The sequence below is a fragment of the Trichosurus vulpecula genome, chromosome 8 (genome assembly GCF_011100635.1).
Source record: "Trichosurus vulpecula isolate mTriVul1 chromosome 8, mTriVul1.pri, whole genome shotgun sequence".
NCBI classification, from domain to species: Eukaryota; Metazoa; Chordata; class Mammalia; order Diprotodontia; family Phalangeridae; genus Trichosurus; species Trichosurus vulpecula.
In genome coordinates this window covers 192176349-192197522 of record NC_050580.1, presented here as the reverse complement: position 1 = coordinate 192197522, position 21174 = coordinate 192176349, and the positions used below count along the sequence as shown (strand labels likewise).

Here is a 21174-nt window from a genome sequence, read left to right as displayed (position 1 = left end):
TCTCTCTTCCTCTCTTTTTCTCTTTTCCTTTCTCTTTTCCTTCCTTTCTTTCTTCTTCCTTCCTTTATTTCTTTCTCTTTTCTTACTTCTTTGCCTCTTCCTTTTTTTCTCTTTCTTTTTTCTTTCCATTTGTCCTTTATTTCTCTCTTTTGTCTTTTTATTTCTTCCTTTCTTCCTTCCTTTCTTTCCTTCCTTCCTCCTCCCTTTCTGTTTTTCTCTTTCTTTCTCTGCTTATCTTTTTCTTTCTCTCTTTCTCCTTCTTTCTTCCTTTCTTTCTCTTTATGGCCAGCACCTAGAAATATGCCTTGCATATTTACTTCTTCGTTTTGATCTTACCCTGTGATTTCAATAGTGTGGGGAATTAGGGAATTCCATGTGAGGCGACTCCCTATAATAATGAGGATCAGCAACTGTTCTCTCTTCTGAAGCTGATGGATGGACTCAGAGGGGTTGATTAGAGGCACTGAGAGGTTAAGTGATTTTCTCAGGGTCACACAGCTGGTTTACTTATTATGACATCTATGCCACCTCTATTATGCAAAATAGACATTTAATAACTATTTGTCAAACTAAATTTTATGTGTCAGAAAACTGATACCCAGAACAGTCTTCCCAGAGGTCACGAAGGTGGTAACAAGCAGAGTCAGGAGTTGCAACCATGTCCTTTGACTCCAAATTCAGTGTTCTAGGTTTCCACTATACTTACTGGAGTCTCCTCTCTGACAGTAATAAGAGGGTTCATGTTACCTCACCTTAATTATAACCCATAGCTAACTTCCCACTGTTTGAGGACCTGCCATTTTGGGTCAAGTCAAGACAGGGTTTTCAAGGAAGCCCTTGACTTTGTTCTTCCCTCATATCTAGCTAGCACTATAAGTCAGAGCAGGGAACAATAGCCTCTCTTTCCTAGGATCAGAGCTCTCAATGTCATCTTCTGTTTTCTTGCTCCTACAGAAAGCAAATTTCCTAAAGAGAGACACTATTTCATTCCTGTCTTTGGATTTCTATTGACTAGTACAATGTCTGGCATATAATAAATGCTTGTTGATTGATTAATCCTCTTTTTACTTTCAGATTCTTTAGCACTCTTGCTTAGACCTTGTGATCCATTAGTATTATTACAAGAATCTTTGGAAATCATTGTATATTGGAAAGATCACTAGATTTACAGTCAAAAGACTTGGGTTTGGATATCAGTTCTGCTACTTACAACTGACTAGTGATAGCATCCTTATACTGTAGTTTCATCAGATATTAAATGAGGGATCTGAACTAGCCAATAGCTAAGGTTCTTTCCACTTTAAAAAAAGAGCATCCAGTCAATGGGAAGACCCTTCATGTGACTGTCACATCTCAGGAAGTAAGAAGTCCAACATAAATAACAACTTGCCTCTTTTCCAGTAGTGACAGAAAGTAAATTATCAGGGAAATGCAAAGAGAAAACCTGAGTTTCAGTGCAAAGCAAAGAAATGAGGTCAGTAATTAGATTTAGTTGATAATATAAACCTGGCAATTGAACTTCTGTATGAGAACCAAAGCAGCTTTGCTTCCATTAGAGGTCTGTATATTGTACTAATTTCCATTAATTAGGCAAGGTATTTGTGTATGATATCATAAGGTAACTCAGGGAACTCACCATGTATAAATAACCTTCTATCAGGAGCATCCAGGTATTGGATCTTGAGTAAGATGAGTACAAGTACATTGTTCAGTTGTGTTGGGAAGCGAAGGGAAGGGAAGGGAAGGGAAGGGAAGGGAAGGGAAGGGAAGAGAAGGGAAGGGAAGGGGAGACACTAGAGCAGTTTGCCATTTCCTTCTCTAACTCATTTGACAAATGAGGAAACTGAGGCAACCATTATTGGTCACATTGCTAATAAGGGTCTAAAGCCAGATTTGAACTCAGGAAGATGAGTCTTCCTGACTCCAGGCCTGGCACTCTCTCCACTGTACCACCTAGCTGTCCATAGAGTGGTATTGAAATATCTTAATTATTGACTTGATAAAAATGGAAGAGAGGTGCCTACTATCTTCTCCTAAGTTTGTATCTGGAACCTGAGTTAGCTTTTCAGGACCTGTCAAATTTAAAACCACTGTGGTCTATATAGGGGCAAATGACTTCACCAGCAAAAAATCTAGGAAATATTGCTAAGGATTATGAAGTTCTAGGCAAAGAACTTAAGGACACAGATGGTATTGACATCGCTAATGCCAACAGAAGGTAGGGACTTTGGTTGGATTTGGGCAATGAATAGCTGGGTAAGGAGATGGTTTCTGAGAAAAGGTGAACTGTGGCTTAAAATCTAAGAATTATGAGCTTTTGGCTAGGTACCTAATGAAAGCCAGCAATAATATTTTTTTCCTGAGTCTGGCAAATACAATCAAAAGGGTTAGGGAAACTTTTTTTTACCACATATTATAACAGGAGTATTTTATTAAAGGATAACAGGTACAACATAGGAATAAAAATAGCTAAAGCGAATACCAGTAATTTTCCAGATATAGTATCAAAGGAGAGAGCCAGCAATACAACTCATTACCAGAAATGTCTTTGTATGATGCACAAAGTACGTATAATGAACAGGTTGAATTAAAAAAGCTTAATAATAATAATACAAGCAGGTTAATATGACTTGATAGGGGCAGCTAGGTGGTAGATTGAATAGAGCAACCAGCCCTGGAGTCAAGAGGACCTGAGTTCAAATAGGGTCTCAGATACTTACTAGCTATGTGACCCTGGGCAAGTCACTCAACCTTGAATGCCAACACAGACACACTGTAACAACAATGCTACTTGTCACTACTGTGTGTGTGTAAGGCCAATAACACCAGCACATAGGAGGGCTGCTAGGACAGGTTCTTTGATCTTCTTTTATAGCTACCAGAGAGAAGCACCAACATCTGGGTTTTCAAATCTGGGATGGGAGCAGGGGCTGCTTCAATGGCTACCCAGTGTCTCATCACCAACACTCTTTCAATGAGTGTGCCCCCAAAGGCAAAACGCCATCCTGTAAGTTTATATATACTTCTTCAGGGTCAAAGGGTTTCACAACCATGCTACTCAAACCCATGTGAACTAGGCCTTCCCTTGATGTAAGCAGGTCAGCAAAGATTTCTCAGTGCTGAGAAGCACTCCAAAACAAAGACATCAAAAAGTTCACTTTGCTTTCCATTACATTTGAAAAGCAAAACTCATCGAAGGTACTTGATTACCTCAGCATTCCAAAAGAGAAAACAGTAAAAAAAAAAAAGTCCCACCCATTTTACCATAACACATACACAAAAAAAGTGTGTGTATCTGTGTGTGTATCTTCACATGCACATGTAGAGAGAGAATGTATGTATGTATATATAAATATATGTATCTATTTAGCACATTATATATAGTATATAAATATATGTGTGTATACATAAATATATATTATATACATATACATACATACACATACACATACACACACACACACACACACACACACACACACACACATATATATATATATATATATATATATATATATATATATATATATATATATATATATATATAAAACCTGATAGATATCTTTAAAGCTTAGTGAGATGGAATTTGTGCCTCGAATAAGGCTATGGAAGGACATAACTTACTCAGAAAGCATACATACAAGGAGTAGTACAATAGTATTCTATAGTAAGAAGACACATTCATATGGAGAAACCCAGAAGCCTGAGGCAAGAATCAAGGGGAAGGAGAGCCAAACCATCTGAAGAAGATGCAGCTATTTGTGTTTCAAGGAATGATGATGAAAATTCACAGGCACTATCAAAAAAGAGATTAGGAGAAGAAAAGAGCAGTGGTGTTTGATAACTCCCAGCTGAGTGATACTATCTAACATTTATTAGCACCTACTATATGTCAGGCTTTATGCTAAGCACTCTGGATACAAAAAGAGAAAAAGACAGTCCCTGTCCTCAAGGCACTTACAATCTAATGGGGAAGACAATATGCAAACTAATATATACAAAGCAAGTTATACACCATATAGATGTGAAATAATTAACAAGGGGAAGGCACTGGAATTAAGAGAGGTTGGGGGAGGTTTCCATTAAAAGAAGAGATTTTCTTTGGGACTTAAAAGAGGCCAGGGAGGTAAATAGCCAGAGTGGAGGAGGGAGAAAGTTCCAGGCATGGAGGATGGTCAGAGAAAGTGTCCAGGGCCAAGAGTTGAAATGTCTTGTTTGTGGAACAGCATGGAGGCCAATGTCACTGGATCAAAGAGCATATGGTGGGGAGTAAGATTATAAGAAGACTGAGGAAGACTGTAACTGCAGGAGGAGGCAACACTACAAAAACTTTAAATGCCAAACACAGTCTTTCTCACTTGATCCTGGATGCAAAAGGGAGTCAGTGGAGTTTATTGAGTAGGGTTGTGACAGGATCAGACCCATCTTTCAGGAAAATCACTTTGGTGTCTGAATGGAGGGGGGACTGAAGCAGAGGGACTTCAGGCAGACAGACCCCACCATCAGGCTATTGCAGTAACCTAGGTGTGAAGTGATGAAGGCCTGCACTAGAGTGATGGCAGTGGTTCTTTTTTTTAATTAGGAGGGAAAGTAAAAAATGGTTAACATCAAGTAGAAATATAAGAAAAGTGAAAAGATGATAAGGGTCTTCAAGAAGTTAATGTCATGAGGCCCAGATGGATACTTGTGAGAGGACCAAAAGAACTTCTAGTGCAATTATTAACAAGTTAATGTCAACTTGGCAGCAGGTCAGAGGATCATGAATCATAAACTTTGGAGTTGGAAAGACTCTTAATAAGATTAAAATCCAACTCCTTCATTTTACAGATGAGAAACTGAGGCTCAGAAGGATTAAGCAGCTTATCAAAGGTCATGCAGGCAACACCAGTTCCCTTATTGTATGTACCCCAGGTCTCTGACTCTAAATCCAGTGCTCTGTGATATTTGTAATAAAATTATTATGTAATTCTGTTTGTTTGGGGCATTTCACAACTTTCTCTCCTTCCTCATCTGAGACAGTTTAGACTGCAAAGGTAGTGGTAGAAAGTTATGAGTGGTGTAGGATTTCGTTTTGGCGGGGGAGGGCAGGGTAAGGAGATGGGGTATGTCACCATTGGCAAGTCTGATGACCCCATTCCCGCTGGGTCAGTTATTGTCTGGAGAGGAAGATAGTCATCCTGTTACTCTTAGGAGTCTATAGAAATTAGAGTAAATGTTTTGACAGTCAGTCCAAATTTCCCAGAGGTTCTTAACCTGGAGGATATGGAGGAGTCCATGAATAGATATCGGGGGGTCCCTGAACTTGGTTGGGGAAAAATACATCTGAGAAACGATAAATAGGTTTTTACAACCTCCAATCTGGCCTAAGTTCTTTGGCCTCATAATGAGAAGACAAGACTCATTGGAAATTATCCTGTTGTTGGGAAGGATTGAAGGCAAAAGGAGACGGGAATGGCAGAGGATGAGGTGGATAGATAGTGCCATGGAAACAATGAATATGAATCTGGACAGACTTTGAGAGATAGCGGAGGCTAGAAGGGCCTGGGGTGCTATGGTCTAGGGGGTCACAAAGAGTCACACGTGACTGAACAACAGTAACAAAATCTCTACCTGAAATTTAAGATTTCCTTTAATTATGAATGTTAAGTCAGCTAAGTGGTACAATGGATAGAGCTCCAGGCCTGGAGTCAAGGAAGACCTGAGTTCAAATCCAGCCCCAGACACCTATTAGTTGTGTGAACTTGGGCAAGTCACTTTTCCCTGTTTGCTTGAGTTTCCATATCTGTAAAATGAGCCGGAGAAGGAAATGGCAGACCACTCCAGTATCTTTGTCAAAAAAAAAAAAAAAACTCAAATGGGATCACAAGGAGTTGGAAATGACTGAAACGACTAAACATTTTAAATTATGAATGTAGGCCCCAAGATTTCTCTGAGAAGAGGTCGGTAGACCTCACCAGATTGCCAAAAGGGTCCATCCACAAAGACAAGAGGTTAAGTATCACTGCTTAATACCAAGTTTCCAAAGAGGAATACTGTGCATTCCAACCCACTATGCCAACCTCGAAATAGCACACACTTGGGGACTACTTTTTTTTGGCTTGTTTCCCAGTTTATTTTCTCTCACTCCCACCAATTGAAAAAAGAAAAATAAAAAGAAAAATAAACAAGATCCTTATAACAATGAGCACTAGGGGGCAGAATGGATAGAGTATTGGATTTAGTGTCGGGAAGACCTGAGTTCGAATGCCACCTTAGATACTACCTATGTGATCCTCATCAAGTCAGTTAATCATGCTCATCCTCAGTTTTCTCATCTATAAAATGGCAATAATTATAGCATCTGCCTCCCAAGGTTGCAAAGATCAAATGAGATGTCATAAGAAAAACACTTAGCAAACCTCCAAGGGCAGCTAGGTGGCCCAGTGGATAGAGCGCAGGCCTGGAGTCAGGAAGACTCGTCTTCCTGAGTTCAAATCTGGCCTCAGACGCTTACTAGACATGTGACTCTAAGCCACCTAACCCTGTTTGCCTCAGTTTTCTCATCTGTAAAAATGATCAGGAGAAGGAAATGGCGAACCACTCCAATATCTTTGCCAAGAAAACTCCCAATGGGGTCACAACCTCAAAGTGGTATGTAAGGACAATGGATTATTAATATTAATATTGCATATGCATAGGAAAGCAAAACTAATACCCACTGCGGCCGTGTCCAAAAACGTACATCTCATTCACCATCTTGAGTCTAAGTAGGTATCGCGTCCCATCATCTGTCCTCTGGAATTATGGCTGGTCTCTGTGTTGATCAGAGCTCAGGGACTCCTTATGGTGGAAGAAACTATGAGAATTTATTTAACCTTAAAATGACCAAGCTTGGCCTCAGAGAAGAGATAAGAAAATGTTAACTCCTTCCCATCTTTGCAGAGGATGGTGTGGAACATGGAATATATATATATATATATATATATATATATATATATATATATATATATATATATATATATATATATATACACTCTCAGACTCAATTGACATGTTGACTAATTTTCCTGAATTGTTTTCCTCTTTTTTAAAATTTTTGTTTCAAGAGATGGCTTTCTAGGTAGAGGAGGAAGAAGGATAAATTCAGAAATGAAGGTGAGATTCAAACAAAAGCAATCAATATTTTTTTTTTTAGAAAATAAATATGGCCAGTTAATTAATCCCCCTCGAGACTTCTAGGTGAAGGCGGGGGTAGAGTGCTAGACCCGCGGTCAGGAAGGTCTGAGTTCAAATCCAATCTCAGACATTTAGTAGCTGTGTGATCCTGGGCAAGTCACTCCATCTGAAACTGTTTCAGACAAAGGGGATAGTAAATGCCCCTCTAAAATGGGGATGAGAATAGCAGCTACCTCTCAGGGTTGCTGTGAGGATAAAATGACAGAATATTTGTAAAGTGCCTTGTAAAACTTAAAGCGTTATATAAATGCTAAGTATTATTGCTACTATTATCAGGAGATGTTTTCTTACCCTGTTCCACAGGATGCCCTGAGGAAAGGATAACATTTCTTCCCTCAGTAACCTACTTTCTCTAACCTATTTATTTAGGAAGTTTTGTTGGCATTTTTTTTCCTCTTTAACAAACCAGAGAGGAGTGGTGTGCAGAGAAGTCAATAGCAATTCAAAGTATTTCAAGCGGAACCTTGCTCCCTTCTCTCCTTCCTGACTGCCACGGGTCTATGAAAATGACAGATGGCAGCCTCTCTTACTCTGATGAAAAGCATTATGGGAGCAGAGTATCTCAAAGTATCTCTCAGTATCTCTTCTTATGTCCATACACGCTTCGAGAATTTCTGACAACCAGAAGCTATTCACCCAAGAAAGGAAATCCTCTAAAGACCCCGGTCCTTCTCTATAGGCAGTTAGATGGTAAAGTGGATGGTCTAGGAGTCAGGAAAACCTGAGTTCAAATCCTACCTCAGACACTGTGGGCAACTCATTTAAGGTCTCTCTGCCTCAGCTTCCTCATGTGCAAAAAGTTGGTAATAACAGTGCCTACTTCACAAGGCTGTAGGGATCTATGTGATAATAAAACCTTAAAGAGCAATGCAAATGCTAAATATTATTGTTAATAATAATAATAGAGAACAGGGAAGAACATTATTATAACAAATCAGAGACCACTGGGTATATGCTCCAATGCTCTGTCATGAACCCTATTATCTGTCTTTCTATGTTTTCTCTTCATTTTCTCATCATTACCCATGGATTTAACTATGACCTCTTTATAGGTGATTGCTAGATCAAGATACCCAATCCCTTCTCCATTCTCATTTCTGTTGAGGATACCAAGTTTATAACCTAGAAGTTGCCCTTAACTCTTTTCTCTTCTTCACGTCTCACCTCCCACAAGTCTCCACATCTTATTGATTCCACCTCCACAATCTCTCTCAAATTTGACCTTTTCACTCACACCACAAACACACTGGTTCAGGGCATACACAACTCTTGTCCAGATTGTTGTGATAGTCTCAACCTTGGGCTCAATTCTTCCTCTCTCTCTAATCTTTCACTCTGCTGTTAAATTGATATACCTAAAGCTCAGGTCTGACCATGCTAACTTCCCATTCCAAGAAACTCCAATGGCTCCCTCTTTCCTCTAGGATAAAACACAAACTTCTATGTTTGGCTTTCCATGCCCTTCATACCCTGCCTCCAACGTTCTTCTCCAGTCTTGTTAGACATTATCATCCTCCACACACTTCTTGGTTCAGGAAAACTGAACCACCTCCTATTCCCTGTGCACAGCACTTGGTCTCCCAGCTCTGTGCTTTTTTTTCCTAGGCAGTTCCCAATGCTTAAAAAATAAAAAAAACCTCCTCCCTCAACTCTACCTCATGGAATCGTTCAATTCCTTTAAACCACCACTCAAATGCTTCCTTCTATGGATCTATGTAATAGTAATTAAGGTGGGACTTTTTGCTGTTCTTCTCTTAAGTGCCTTTAAGGATTCTGGCCTTTGAATGGGGCTGATGAAGTGGGATCTTTTTGTCTTGGAGTATTTCTCAGCACTGAGACAACTGGGAATCATTGATTTGTATATGATGTGATACTCGGGATGGGGAACTTTCACAGACCCAGCCTGGATGAGGTTAGAGCCCTCAGGACTCCAAACAGGATATAATTGAAGAGAGCTGGCATTTGACTTCTGGGGCATGCTCATGGAAGGAGTGTTGAGACTCTGGACAAGCCGTAACTACCCACCCCGGCTTTGTAACCCAGACCCATTGGTTCTTCTCTGGTAACTATGAATTGTGATTTGAATCAGACAAGGTCTGTCTGTTGATGTTTGTAATTTCTGTTTGTATTTGCCTTGAAGTTCAGGGGGCTGATCTTTTCCCCTGAACTGTGAATGATATTTGTATGTTTGATTAAACTGAGATTGTTAACCCCTTAAAGTTGATTTCCTTAGAAAAGCAGATCAAAGAACCTGTGTTGGCAGCTTTCTGTGTGCTAGTCATTGGCACCCCTACACTCGCTGTTGGCAGATTGTTGATACAATCTCATACTTGTGATTGTTCTTGCAACCTAAATTACTTAGTACATATTTTGTTTTCTAGCTACGGGCTGCCTCTTCCCCAGTACAATGTAAGTTCCTTGAGGAAATAAGATGCCCTCTTGGTCTCTATATCCCCAGCACCAAGTGTCATACTAGGCATACAGTAGGAGCTTAATAACATTTGTGTGGTTCACTAATGCTTTCCTCACAATAATCCTATGAAGCAGGTATTATTATAATTCTATTTTACAAATGGAGAAACTGAGGATAATGGAGAATAAATGGATTATAGAATAGTATGATTAATAAGTATGAAAGAAACTTCATAGGTATTATCTAATCCAATCTTCTTATTTCCTCTCTGAGGAAACAGAGATGAAGTGAACTGCCAAAGGTCACAGGTAATAGTTATTGAAATCAAGATAAATGAATGAAACTGACATGATTTTTTAAAATCTGCTTTCCTTAAATGGCTCCTGGAATAATGTTGTTTTCTGAGGCTGTGCTAAATGACTAAACACCTTCAGAATGCAGAATTTGATAGGTTTGAATGAGAAAGAAAGAAAGCAGTCAGGGCTCCTGATTACCCCAAATCCTAGAACTCTGAGCAAAAATGAGGCATGTATTGGGTAGTATAACTAACCTGGACATGGTCTGCAAGAAGGAAAAATGTCACCGCACCCAGTGCCACCAAGGCACAGGAAGGACAATGTCACCAACAATCTCTCCTACTGTAGAGCACTGTGAAAAACAAACAAAAAAGGATGGGGGAGTTGCATTAGCAAGGGGAGGATATTCATAGATGGACTTCATGTGCAAAAAAAATCAGATCTTCTGTCTTGGAAATGGACCTCAAAGGTCATTTAGTCCAACCCTCTGCCTCTAGATTCGTGATGCAGAGCAGTCAACTCTGAAATGTCTAGTCTTTGATGTAAAGAAGAAAAGAAAAATAAATTACATGGGAAATCTGATCACACACATTAAGAGTTCACATATTCAAAGGTCACACCGCTTTCTGAGGTCAAGTTCAAGTTTCAGTGGCCAATCTGAAAGTTGAAAAAGGGCATCACACAGCCTTGAGATTTTTCCTACATGAAGGTCCAGTGATATAAGACTCCCTTTCCTAAACCACAGTGGAGTATTTTTATTTACCACTGGGATGATAATTATACATACATCTCCTTCAAGACAGAACATGGCTCCTCCTCTATGCCATTCAAGAAGAGAATTCAATCCTACCAAATCTGTCATTACGAGGGGTATTTTCTTCTTTCCAACACACTTCAGAACTTCCAGTCTGCCAGCTCAGCAAACACACACACAACACACACACACTCTCACACACACACACACACACACACACACACTCATACATACATACAACCATGCATATATTCAACATGCAGAGAGCTAATGCCAATAAGTAGCAGGAAAATAAATTAGGCTGGAGATGTAAGATAGGAAGAAGAGAGGAGTAACATGTGCTTAAAATGTAACCCTTCTATCAGAGACTTCCTTGGGGTCATTTTGGGGAGCTTTCTCTTCTCTTTTACTCATTGGCTTCAATCCAGGGGAACTTATAAACTTTAATAGTGTCCCTCCCAAAAGGTGACCATCAGCTCTTTTAGGGATGGAGTGAGTCATTTTTGTGCCCAGAATAAGGTTCACAACATGGAATCAGAGAAAGTGGTCTTCAAATCAACATTTTAAGAAAAATTCATTATGGGAGGGAAAGGAGCTCCCAAGACAGAAGGCCTTTTATAGGATCTGTGATAGGGATAATAGTGACTCAGGCACCCTAAGAGGTTACTGCTAAGGAAAATGCTACCCAATGGTAGGAAACAAGCAAGATAGCAAAAAACCTGCTTCTGACACATATTGGTCATATGATGCCTTAACCTCTCAGAGTCCTGAGCTCTGAGAGATAGTTGTCTAAGGTGACAAATTGCAGAGAACATGCCAACATGCATTGGTAAAGGGATTTTCCTCATATGAAAGTTCCCTAAACCAACAAAATCATAGGTCTAGTCCCTAGCCTTGTTCCAACCTGAAAATTATATTGGTCTCTTACATACAATTTTCAGGTATACATTGGACAACATTCTTGGGTTACACATAATATTCTATACAGTAGACCCATATAAGGATTGAAAAGTACTTTAGATATATTACCTTATATGATGTTTACCAGTCATCCCCAAATGCAGTGCACTGCCCCACTTGAGGTTGCATGCTTTTCATCACTACTAGGCCATCATGATACAACGGCCTGTTTACTGGGTCAATATTCCAGGAATCTCTGCTGTGACTCAAGGCCACTTTGAACACTCAGTCACCCGATCTTTGGAGGGAGAGCAGCTATCCTTTGGCACACTGGCTTCCAGACCCAGTTCTGGACCCATGGATAGCCTAGTGCAAATGGAACTATATCTTGACCTTAAAGGATCATGCAAGCTGAGAATTTGAAGGAATCCTTGAGATCATTTGGTTCTCTCCACCACCACTCTTGCCATGAAAAAAAAACAACTTATTTTACAGATGAGGAAAACTGAGCCTCAAGAAAAGAATGTAAGTTAGTCAGAGTCACCCAGATATTTATTGTCATGGATAGCACTGGAATTTAGGTCCCCAGACTCCCACATCAGTGCTTTTCTATGATACCACATGGGCAAGTAAGAATTTTAATATATATGAAAAACATAGCCAGGCCCATACACCTGAGTTAGTGAAGAGAAACAGTCATATAGAAGATCCAAAAATAATTTAAGTGAGATTGAAAATACTTTTGGTGAGCTAGCATTTGAAGATAAATGCATCCGAGGTTGTGAGAAGTCACAGGGCAAACAAACTGAGAAGGGACTTAAAAGGATGAGAAAATTCTCCAGTTCTTCCAACTTGTCTTCCTTTCTCCAGTTCCTACAATTAACTCCTCCATGCTAAATTCAGATGGCATTTACCATTTTTTAGACTGATGTAAAATACCAACTTGTACTAGCCATCAGCTGAATGAAGAAAATCTTCAAATCTGAATAAAATAAAAACAACAAACCTCATACCTTTCTACCAGCATTGTGAGGCGTAGAGATCAGAGATTCAATCAGGTATCTCAGAGTTCACCAGTCTTGTAACATTTTTGAACCTAGGTTTTCTGGACTTTGGAGGGGGGGAATTCTGGGAGAGAGAAGTTGTCAGAGAAGAGTTTGCCTTCCATCTTGAAATCCATACACAAGAGCTCAGGTACAGGTTGGAGTGTTAGAGGGCACACCCTGTCAGAAGCATCCTTCCCCTTTCTCCTGACCCCCACCCAGCCCTCTGCTCACCAGGACTCTATTGTGGCAAGACAGAGAAATCTGATATGTGGGCAACCCAAAAGATTACTAAGAGTGGAGAGTTATGGTTAATGAGACAATGTAAGCACCAAGTCCAGATATTTCTCTTTGCTCTATCTCTAACCAGGTGAGACCTCAGTACCTGCTGACTAACTCACTTGAGTTCTGTCTCTCCTCTCTTCCAACAAGGGGTGCATGTTAAAATGAGGAGAAATTTTATTGGCTTCTGCATTGGGCAACAAGCAGCAGCTTCTTCCTATCCAGACAAACTGTTCCCTCCCTGTTATTCTCTGCTATCGCTTCATGCCTCTTGATAAAAATGAAAATTTGGCAACCACTGATCTTTGTTGGTGTGATTGATGCCAGCAATGGGTCGAGATTTGGGAAGAGGTTTTAACCTCAGTAGCACAACAAAAAACACACCTCCACCTCTGGCACAAGAGAAAAGAGCAGACATGATCCCATGAGAAAGTTTCCAAAGCTAGGGAGGCACACCCCAGCCCCTTCAACCTCCTACAAGGCACACAAGTCAGTGACAGCATCTGCTTGAGTCTCCCATCCCCATAGTAGCCCTAGCAACACAGGTGCTAAACCTAGCTTTTCTGCTTGCTAGCTATTTAGCCATAGATGAATAAAACACTTAATTTTTCTAAGTTTCAGCCCACTTGCTGCCAAGGTTTTCAAGCCAAAAATATTTCTGAATGATAGCCGAACCCTAGAGGATTTGGAAGTGGGAAAGAAAATGCTCTCCTGGAAATTCTTGGGGGCAAGAAGATGTGTAAATGTTTTGGTTTAAAAAGCTATGTCTGGTAGCTGAGTTGAGAAGGAAATCGATCATCAACCTTCCAGATTATTAATAAATTACAAGCCATGGTCTGATTCAGAGTCTGCAGACAAGTTTATATTAACAAAGACTATACATACATACATACACACATAACACATATACATTATGTGTGTTCAATCTGCAGCATTTATAGGTTCTCAATTTCAAGCACTCATGTGATTTCATTAGTAACCTCGTTTTCACTTTTGTGTTGGCAGCCACACACATTCATGGCAATGCTCAGTAAAGAAAAAAATGATAGACGTGATGCACACAAGCTTGTAGAATGGCTGATATCCTACTAGGTGCTTAACAGGTGTCATTCACCCTACCGTTGTATAGAAAAGAGCTAACTGTGCATTCATTGCATATTTTCACTGTGTGCCTTTACAACTCATTTTGGGTTTCAATTATGCATCCAAAAGCCTAATGCGAGTCCTCTGTACTCTAAAGTGATGTTGAGACCTCACCAATGTGTGCATCTCCCAACATCAGTGACTAAAATCCCAGCAACCTCTTCCTTGGTTTTCAGAGGGTGGCCAAGGTGGAGGAGTTTACAGCAACACAGTATATAATACAACCCCCTTATACCACCATCTGACACAGTGAAAGGTAAGATTCAGGCTAAATATTTTAGTTTTAAGACTTTAATTTGCTGTGCAGTATTTATGGTACTGCAGATTTCATGTGTTTAAAAAGTGAATATTGGCCCTTTCCGGCTTGTGACCAGTGAGCAGCCATGAGCAGCAAAGTCTCTCGGGACACTCTGTACGAGGCCGTGCGGGAGGTCCTGCATGGTACCCAGCGCAAACGGAGAAAGTTTTTGGAAACCGTGGAGCTGCAGATCAGCCTGAAGAACTACGACCCCCAGAAGGACAAGCGTTTCTCTGGCACCCTCAGGCTCAAATCCACCCCCCGACCTAAGTTTTCTGTGTGTGTGCTGGGAGACCAGCAGCACTGCGATGAAGCCAAGGCTGTAGAGATCCCCCACATGGACATCGAGGCCCTGAAGAAGTTAAATAAGAACAAGAAATTGGTCAAGAAGCTGGCTAAGAAGTATGATGCCTTTTTGGCCTCCGAGTCCTTGATCAAGCAAATCCCTCGGATCCTGGGCCCTGGTCTGAACAAAGCCGGCAAGTTTCCATCTCTGCTCACCCACAATGAGAATATAGTGGCAAAGGTTGATGAGGTTAAATCCACTATCAAGTTCCAGATGAAGAAGGTGCTGTGTCTGGCGGTGGCCATTGGCCATGTGAAGATGACAGACGACGAGCTCGTCTACAACATCCATTTGGCCGTCAATTTCCTGGTTTCTCTGCTGAAGAAGAACTGGCAAAATGTGAGGGCATTGTATATCAAGAGCACCATGGGCAAGCCCCAGCGGCTCTATTAAATCAGCATGCTGTTAAGGAATGGCGGAAGCTGCTAATGAATTAATAAATGGCAGAAGCTGAAAAAAAAAAGTGAATATTGTCTGAAATTAATGTTTGTTTTTTAATTGAGATGTTAGCACAAAAGGTCACAGAATTTCTAGGGAATTACTAGTGAAAAAAATATTTTGCATATTACCGATTTTATTTTGAGTACTGGATCTTATAGGTTATTCCATGGTTAATGTGTTAGGAAAGTGCAGGTTATCAGAATTAATGTTTTGCTATAAAGAGCTGTATGCAGAAAAGTATATTTTCAGCAATCTCTAGCAGATTACAGTTTCAGGTGGTTGCAGAAACCTAACTCTTATTTCCCATAGGTTCAATGTACCAATATTCACATTTTTTACTTTCTTACTGTTTTCTAGGAACATTACTCCACAAAAATTGAGGACTGTATATGTGTGTGTGTGTATAATATATTTATATTTATATGTGTGTATGTATGTATCCTTAAAGGCCTTGGAGTAAGAAACTTAAATATATATATATATTCATTTTAAATAAATATACAGTACACATATATAATTTCCTACCATATTTTATATTTCCTTCCTGTACATTTTAAATGTAATATACATAAAGTAAATATATACATATATGTTTTAAATACATAGGGAGGAAATAGAATGTATTTAAAAACTTAATTTTTAAAAAATTTTTAAAACTTAAATATGTATATGCACATAAACATATATGTATGCATATGTACAATAAGTCCCCAACTTTTTCAGGGGTAACATTCCTAGAAAATGGTGCAAAAGTAAAAAAAGCAAATGTTAATATATTGAACCTATGGGAAATAGAGGGTCAGTTTCCCACGTCCACCAAAAAGTGTAATATTTCAAGGCCAGCCATGACCTCAGACATTCCAGCACAAAATTTATCTAATACTACTATTTTTTCAATAAACTTTGCATGCTTGTGCTTAGAGACCAAAGGACTTACACTACACTTTAGCGGCATAATTGCAACACAAAACTTGAGCTTTAAAGGCAAATGATGGAAATATGCAATGAATGCATGGAGAGCTCTTTACAATGGCAGGCTGAACAAAACTGGTGAAGTGCCTATTAGGAGACCAGACTCTCCATAAACTTGCATATATTGCATCTCTCATTTTTTTTCTCTACTGTACATAGCTGTGGATGTGCATTACTGCCAACACAAAAGTGAAGATGAGGTTACTAATAAAATTCCCCAAATGCTTGAAGTTGTGAAAGTTTAGCACGAATATTGAAGATTGACTCAATATATATTTGTTTTCTACTCTAAGGCCTTTGAGGAGATGGATAATTAGAAGTTGACTATACTATTCCCCAGCAGTGGTAGAAGAATATATCATTTTAGTGACTCTAGAATGAATGGGAGGAAAGAATGTCAATATGATTGCAGATTTAAAACATGCATAGGGATTGCATTCGGGAAAGGAATCACCCCGCTCTCTAAAGTTACTTAGAGGAGGAGCTAGGTGGTGCAGTAGGTAGAGCACTGGCCCTGGAGTCAGGAGGATCTGAGTTCAAATATGGCCTTAGCCACATAAAAGCTGTGTGACCGTGGGCAAGTCACTTAACCTCGATTGCCTTAAAAAAATATATTTTAATTTTTTTAATTACTTAACTGCTGCCCATTCGCATAGACACCAGAGATTAGAGCACTTTCTCCAGTCCCTCCCAATTCTGTGATTCTAGGCATCCTAATGATCAAAGGGCAGAACGGATTATAGGAAGCAACCAATGAATTTGATGGTGCTAATTCCCCATCAGCCTTCAGGAAAACTGAGGACTGAAATCTCCTTCTCCCTCCACCCAACCCACAACCTAATGAAGAAATTCATAGTAAAGATGGAAATTTCAAGTTATTATTTCCTAATTAAGTGTCTTTCTTGCTATTGGCTAATGGTTTTAGGGGCCAACGACCTAAAAATCATTCATTTTTCAAACTTCCATGCAAAATTAAGGGAGATTTTAGTTCTTCTCCCCTAAAAGTTTACCCTCCTTGGTGAGCTATTAATGTAATGGAGTAGAGGCCAACAAGGTTGTTTTCATAAAGTTCTGCTTTTCAATGTTCCATTTCTGTCTGATATTATACCCTTTCAATGGGCCTATTTGACCACTCCCAGGGCTGACTTTGAGATATTAGTTGTTTTTGTCAGAGTTCACAAGCCTAAAATATTTGTAACGATAGAAAAATCTCTGGGAGGTTCAGAATTGGAAGGAGAAGAAGGTTACAGGTCAGTTTCAGCAGGGGTTATTCAGTAGCATCAAGGTATTGGCAAAATATAAAGGGAAAGGCCTAGGAGTAGATATTCTCCAGTCAAGGGGTTCTTAACCTTTTTTTGTCTCATGGACCTCTTTGGCAGTGGGGTGAAGCCTATGGACCCTTTCTCAGAATAGTGTTTTTAAGTGTGTTAAATGAAATTCACAGGATTACAAAGGAAATTAATTATGTTGAAATGCTGTTAACAAAATAAATTTCTTTAAAAATTCACACCAAGTTAACAACTCTTGCTCTAGTTCCTCCTGGGGCCCGGGCAAGCCCTTATTCCCTTCCTGAACCTGTTTCTGGCTTCTAGATTTCAAAACCATACCATTTCTGCTATCTCATTCTGGAGCCTCCTTCAGTGTCTGAGACTTCCTCACTTGAAATATTCAATTATATCTGTGGCCTTATCAATCTGGAATATCCTTTTGTAAGGCCTGACCCATTCTCCCACTGGTAACTTTCTCCTGGGGGCCCCCCTTTTGTTTGGTTGATTGTCTAGATAATAGTGTATACAGATTAAACTTTAAAATATGTGTGCATCTTTTTACCCCCAGAGAATCTAGGTGTTAAACATTTACCAGCACATCCCTGTATTGCTCCATAATCATTGCTTGAGCTCCGTAGGAGTGCAGTAGAAGGCTCAGGGCATGAAATCATCACCAGACTGGAGGCTGATAATGATGATGATGAGAAAGATAAAACAAACAATAATAACCACAATAAGTGGCGTTTATGTAGCATTTGAAAATTTGAAAAAAAAGTTTACATCTATCCCCTCATTTGAACCTCACAACACCCCTACCTCAAACAATTGCTGGAGTTCAGTAGGGAAAGAAATGTCTGCTCATTCATAGATATTGCTGAAGTCACTTTAAATTACTTGATACAGGATCTATGCAAAGGTTAACTGCTTACCTTTCTTCTATCCTCCCATTCTTCAGAAGAACTGGGACACAGAGAGATAATGTAATGCATCTAGGATGACACAGGTCAGGAATGTCAGAGACAAGGAATAAAGCCCAAATCTTCTAACATCAAACCCAATACTCTCTCACACTGTCTGTCAAGCAGGTTAGTGGAAGAGTTGGGATGAGAACTGCTCTTATCACTTTAAATCCAATGCTCCTTGCTTTTTCTCTTCTTCTTGGTTTTATCACAATTAATATGTGGAATATGGTAGTGAACTATTCCATTACTACCACTATCACACCCACCCTCACTCCTTTACCCCAACTCCCCCACACCCAGAGTGAAGACCTATTCTTAACATCCCCTCAAAACACACACACACACACATACACACTTTATCCTTTGTCTCTTCAATACATATTCTTCCCACTTTTGTCACTATATTGAACTTGGACCTCTCTGGAAGACTTGTTTGTTACCATCTGTAATACTGGGTAATCCATCCAATACGCCTCCCAACACAATGCACCAGAAGAAAAAATAAACATAACGTTTGCTCCAGCAACTTGCTCTCAGCAACCTCTCCTCCCTGCCCTTCTATATTGCTGTATCTACATCCTGTCATTTACTGGCATCCAGGATCATTCCTCCCTCCTTTCTTAAGGAATTCAATATCTGGCTCACAGTCTGCATCTCCACCTGAAAGCCTGCCCTCCATTCATGGACTCCTCCCTTCCACATCTTAGTTCATCAACCATCTTAACACCTGTGACTCTCACCTTTCGCCTATGACTTCTCTGTTGGCCACCCAGAGGGTTGGTCACAACCTTGATCTCAACATAATTCATAAATAGGCTACCTCTATGATCCAGAACTCTGAAATGCCTTTATTTATTACCTTCTACCCTCTTTCTATTTAGAGTTCTCTGCTTCACTCTTCCTAAACCTACTCTTCATCCTCATTATGCTCTCTAGTCCCTAACACCATTCCTGTTCTCTCGCTTCCTCCCTCCTACTTTGGCCTTCTTTTCCTCCCTTTCACAATCATGATCTTATAGTTGACCAATTCAATTATACACTCTCCTCTATACCTACATATACACACATATATACCTATGTATGCACATATATACACATACATACATATATACATGTACATATATACATACATATGTGTGTGTATATACACATATCTACATGTATGTACACACACATATATATAATTAAAATGAAAACAAAAACCTTCTTCTTCAAGCTAGCATCCTAAATATCTTCTTTTTTCCACAATCAGAGGACTAGAAAACAAAGTCTAGGCTCACATTGTCTCCATTGCTCAACTTCAGATTTCAGAGTTTTCCTAAACTTGATAACAAAATGTAAAGACATTTCCTAAACATAGCAACACATAATAGAGTGTTGGCCAGTGTTAGTCGCAGATCCAATTGGGAAAGTTTTTTAATCAGTCTTATGGGATTTTAAGGCAGAATGCAAGTCCAATGAGCCCAGCAGAGCAACACACCCAACCAAGATGTCTCACTCATGGAGAATTAGCATGGAGGCATCATTAGAGAATACAAAAGACTCTGTGGCACTGGAAATTGAAGTTATCCCCCCCTTGAATACGCCTCTTTACTTGTGAACTTTAAGTTTATCCACTCCCTACTGATCCAGGGTATATTTGTGAGATAGTACACTCTTGGTTTGGAAGAAAGATATTTTGTCTATATTTTTTCTTACTATGCCTTTTCAGCGAGTGTCTTTGCTTTGATTCCTGTGGCTAACAATTTAAAGGTAAATATCAGTAGGTACTATCATTCTGCACTGTTGGGCTAGTTTAATGAGTGCTACATCCTCTAGGAGACCTAATCTTCAGGTATAAATTATGGGGTAGGCCATAGAGGAATTGCATTAAGTAAAATGAAGAGGTAGGACTACATGGCATCTGAATTGCATTTCAACCATAAATTTATGAACTACGGTCCATTGATTAGTATCTTCTATTCACCTTTACCTCTAAAATTTCATCTTGTAAGAATAATCTTTATAGTGTCTTGCTATTAAAACAAGGACCTTCTTCAACCTTTGAGGTGACTGTATTTGAGCAGTTGATGGTCATCTTATTCAAAGGGACTATTTAAGTTAAATGCCTATGCTGAAAATATCTAACTCCTTATGAACCCTTTAGGATAGAAAGATGGATATTGGGAATCTGAGAAATAATTATAATAATTTAATAATGAAAATTTCAATTACTTAAAATAATATTTCTTTTAGAAATTTTTGGTACTGGTGTGTGGAAGAAGAGGAGAGAAGACTATCCTATCTGGTCATGGCCAATGCAAATTGCCTGAAAAAAATACAAAATCTTTCAATGCCTCTTTATGCTGCAGGATGTTAATAATGTAAAAATATAAATACCATAAATGCAGTCACCCTAGTAACAGGCCAGTCGTTAATGGAATGACCATTTTGCCATGGAAACATGGCTGAGCTCATTGGAAACTGCATCATGCTGTAATGCTGAACATATCTCTTCCTCTTCTCTCCCTGAAGTGGACAAGCCCTGATTTTGCATCCATCCAACCCACTCAGACAATGTGCTACTTTGTACAGCTCTGACTTGTACAGCTGCCACCCACCACAGGCGGCTTCCATAACTCCTCTCCTTCAGGGCATTGCAATGAAAACAAGTTGGCTGATAGAAACAACACTGCCTGGCATGCATTATGCCAACACTAAAGCCCAGTAAACCAATAAAACAACATTATAGAAAGTATATACAGCACAGAACTTCAGTTTTAACGTGTCCTTGCTTGAGAAAAGGAATATCACTCTTGGCATCCAAATGGTACCTAGGAATGACAAGAGCAGGGCTTGACA

At 39.5% G+C, this 21174-nt stretch overlaps 1 protein-coding gene across 1 annotated transcript; it reads left to right on the top strand.

Moving 5' to 3' along the window:
- The first annotated feature begins 14413 nt into the window (after positions 1–14413).
- Positions 14414–15103, top strand: LOC118829127 (60S ribosomal protein L10a-like). The gene has a single exon (XM_036736087.1). The coding sequence runs from the start codon at positions 14430–14432 to the stop codon at positions 15081–15083; it is 654 nt and encodes a 217-aa protein (XP_036591982.1). The 5' UTR covers positions 14414–14429; the 3' UTR covers positions 15084–15103.
- Positions 15104–21174: the final 6071 nt, after the last annotated feature.

Excerpts from the sequence above, each read along its gene's own strand:
- LOC118829127 (XM_036736087.1), top strand. The coding sequence starts at position 14,430 with ATGAGCAGCAAAGTCTCTCGGGACACTCTGTACGAGGCCGTGCGGGAG.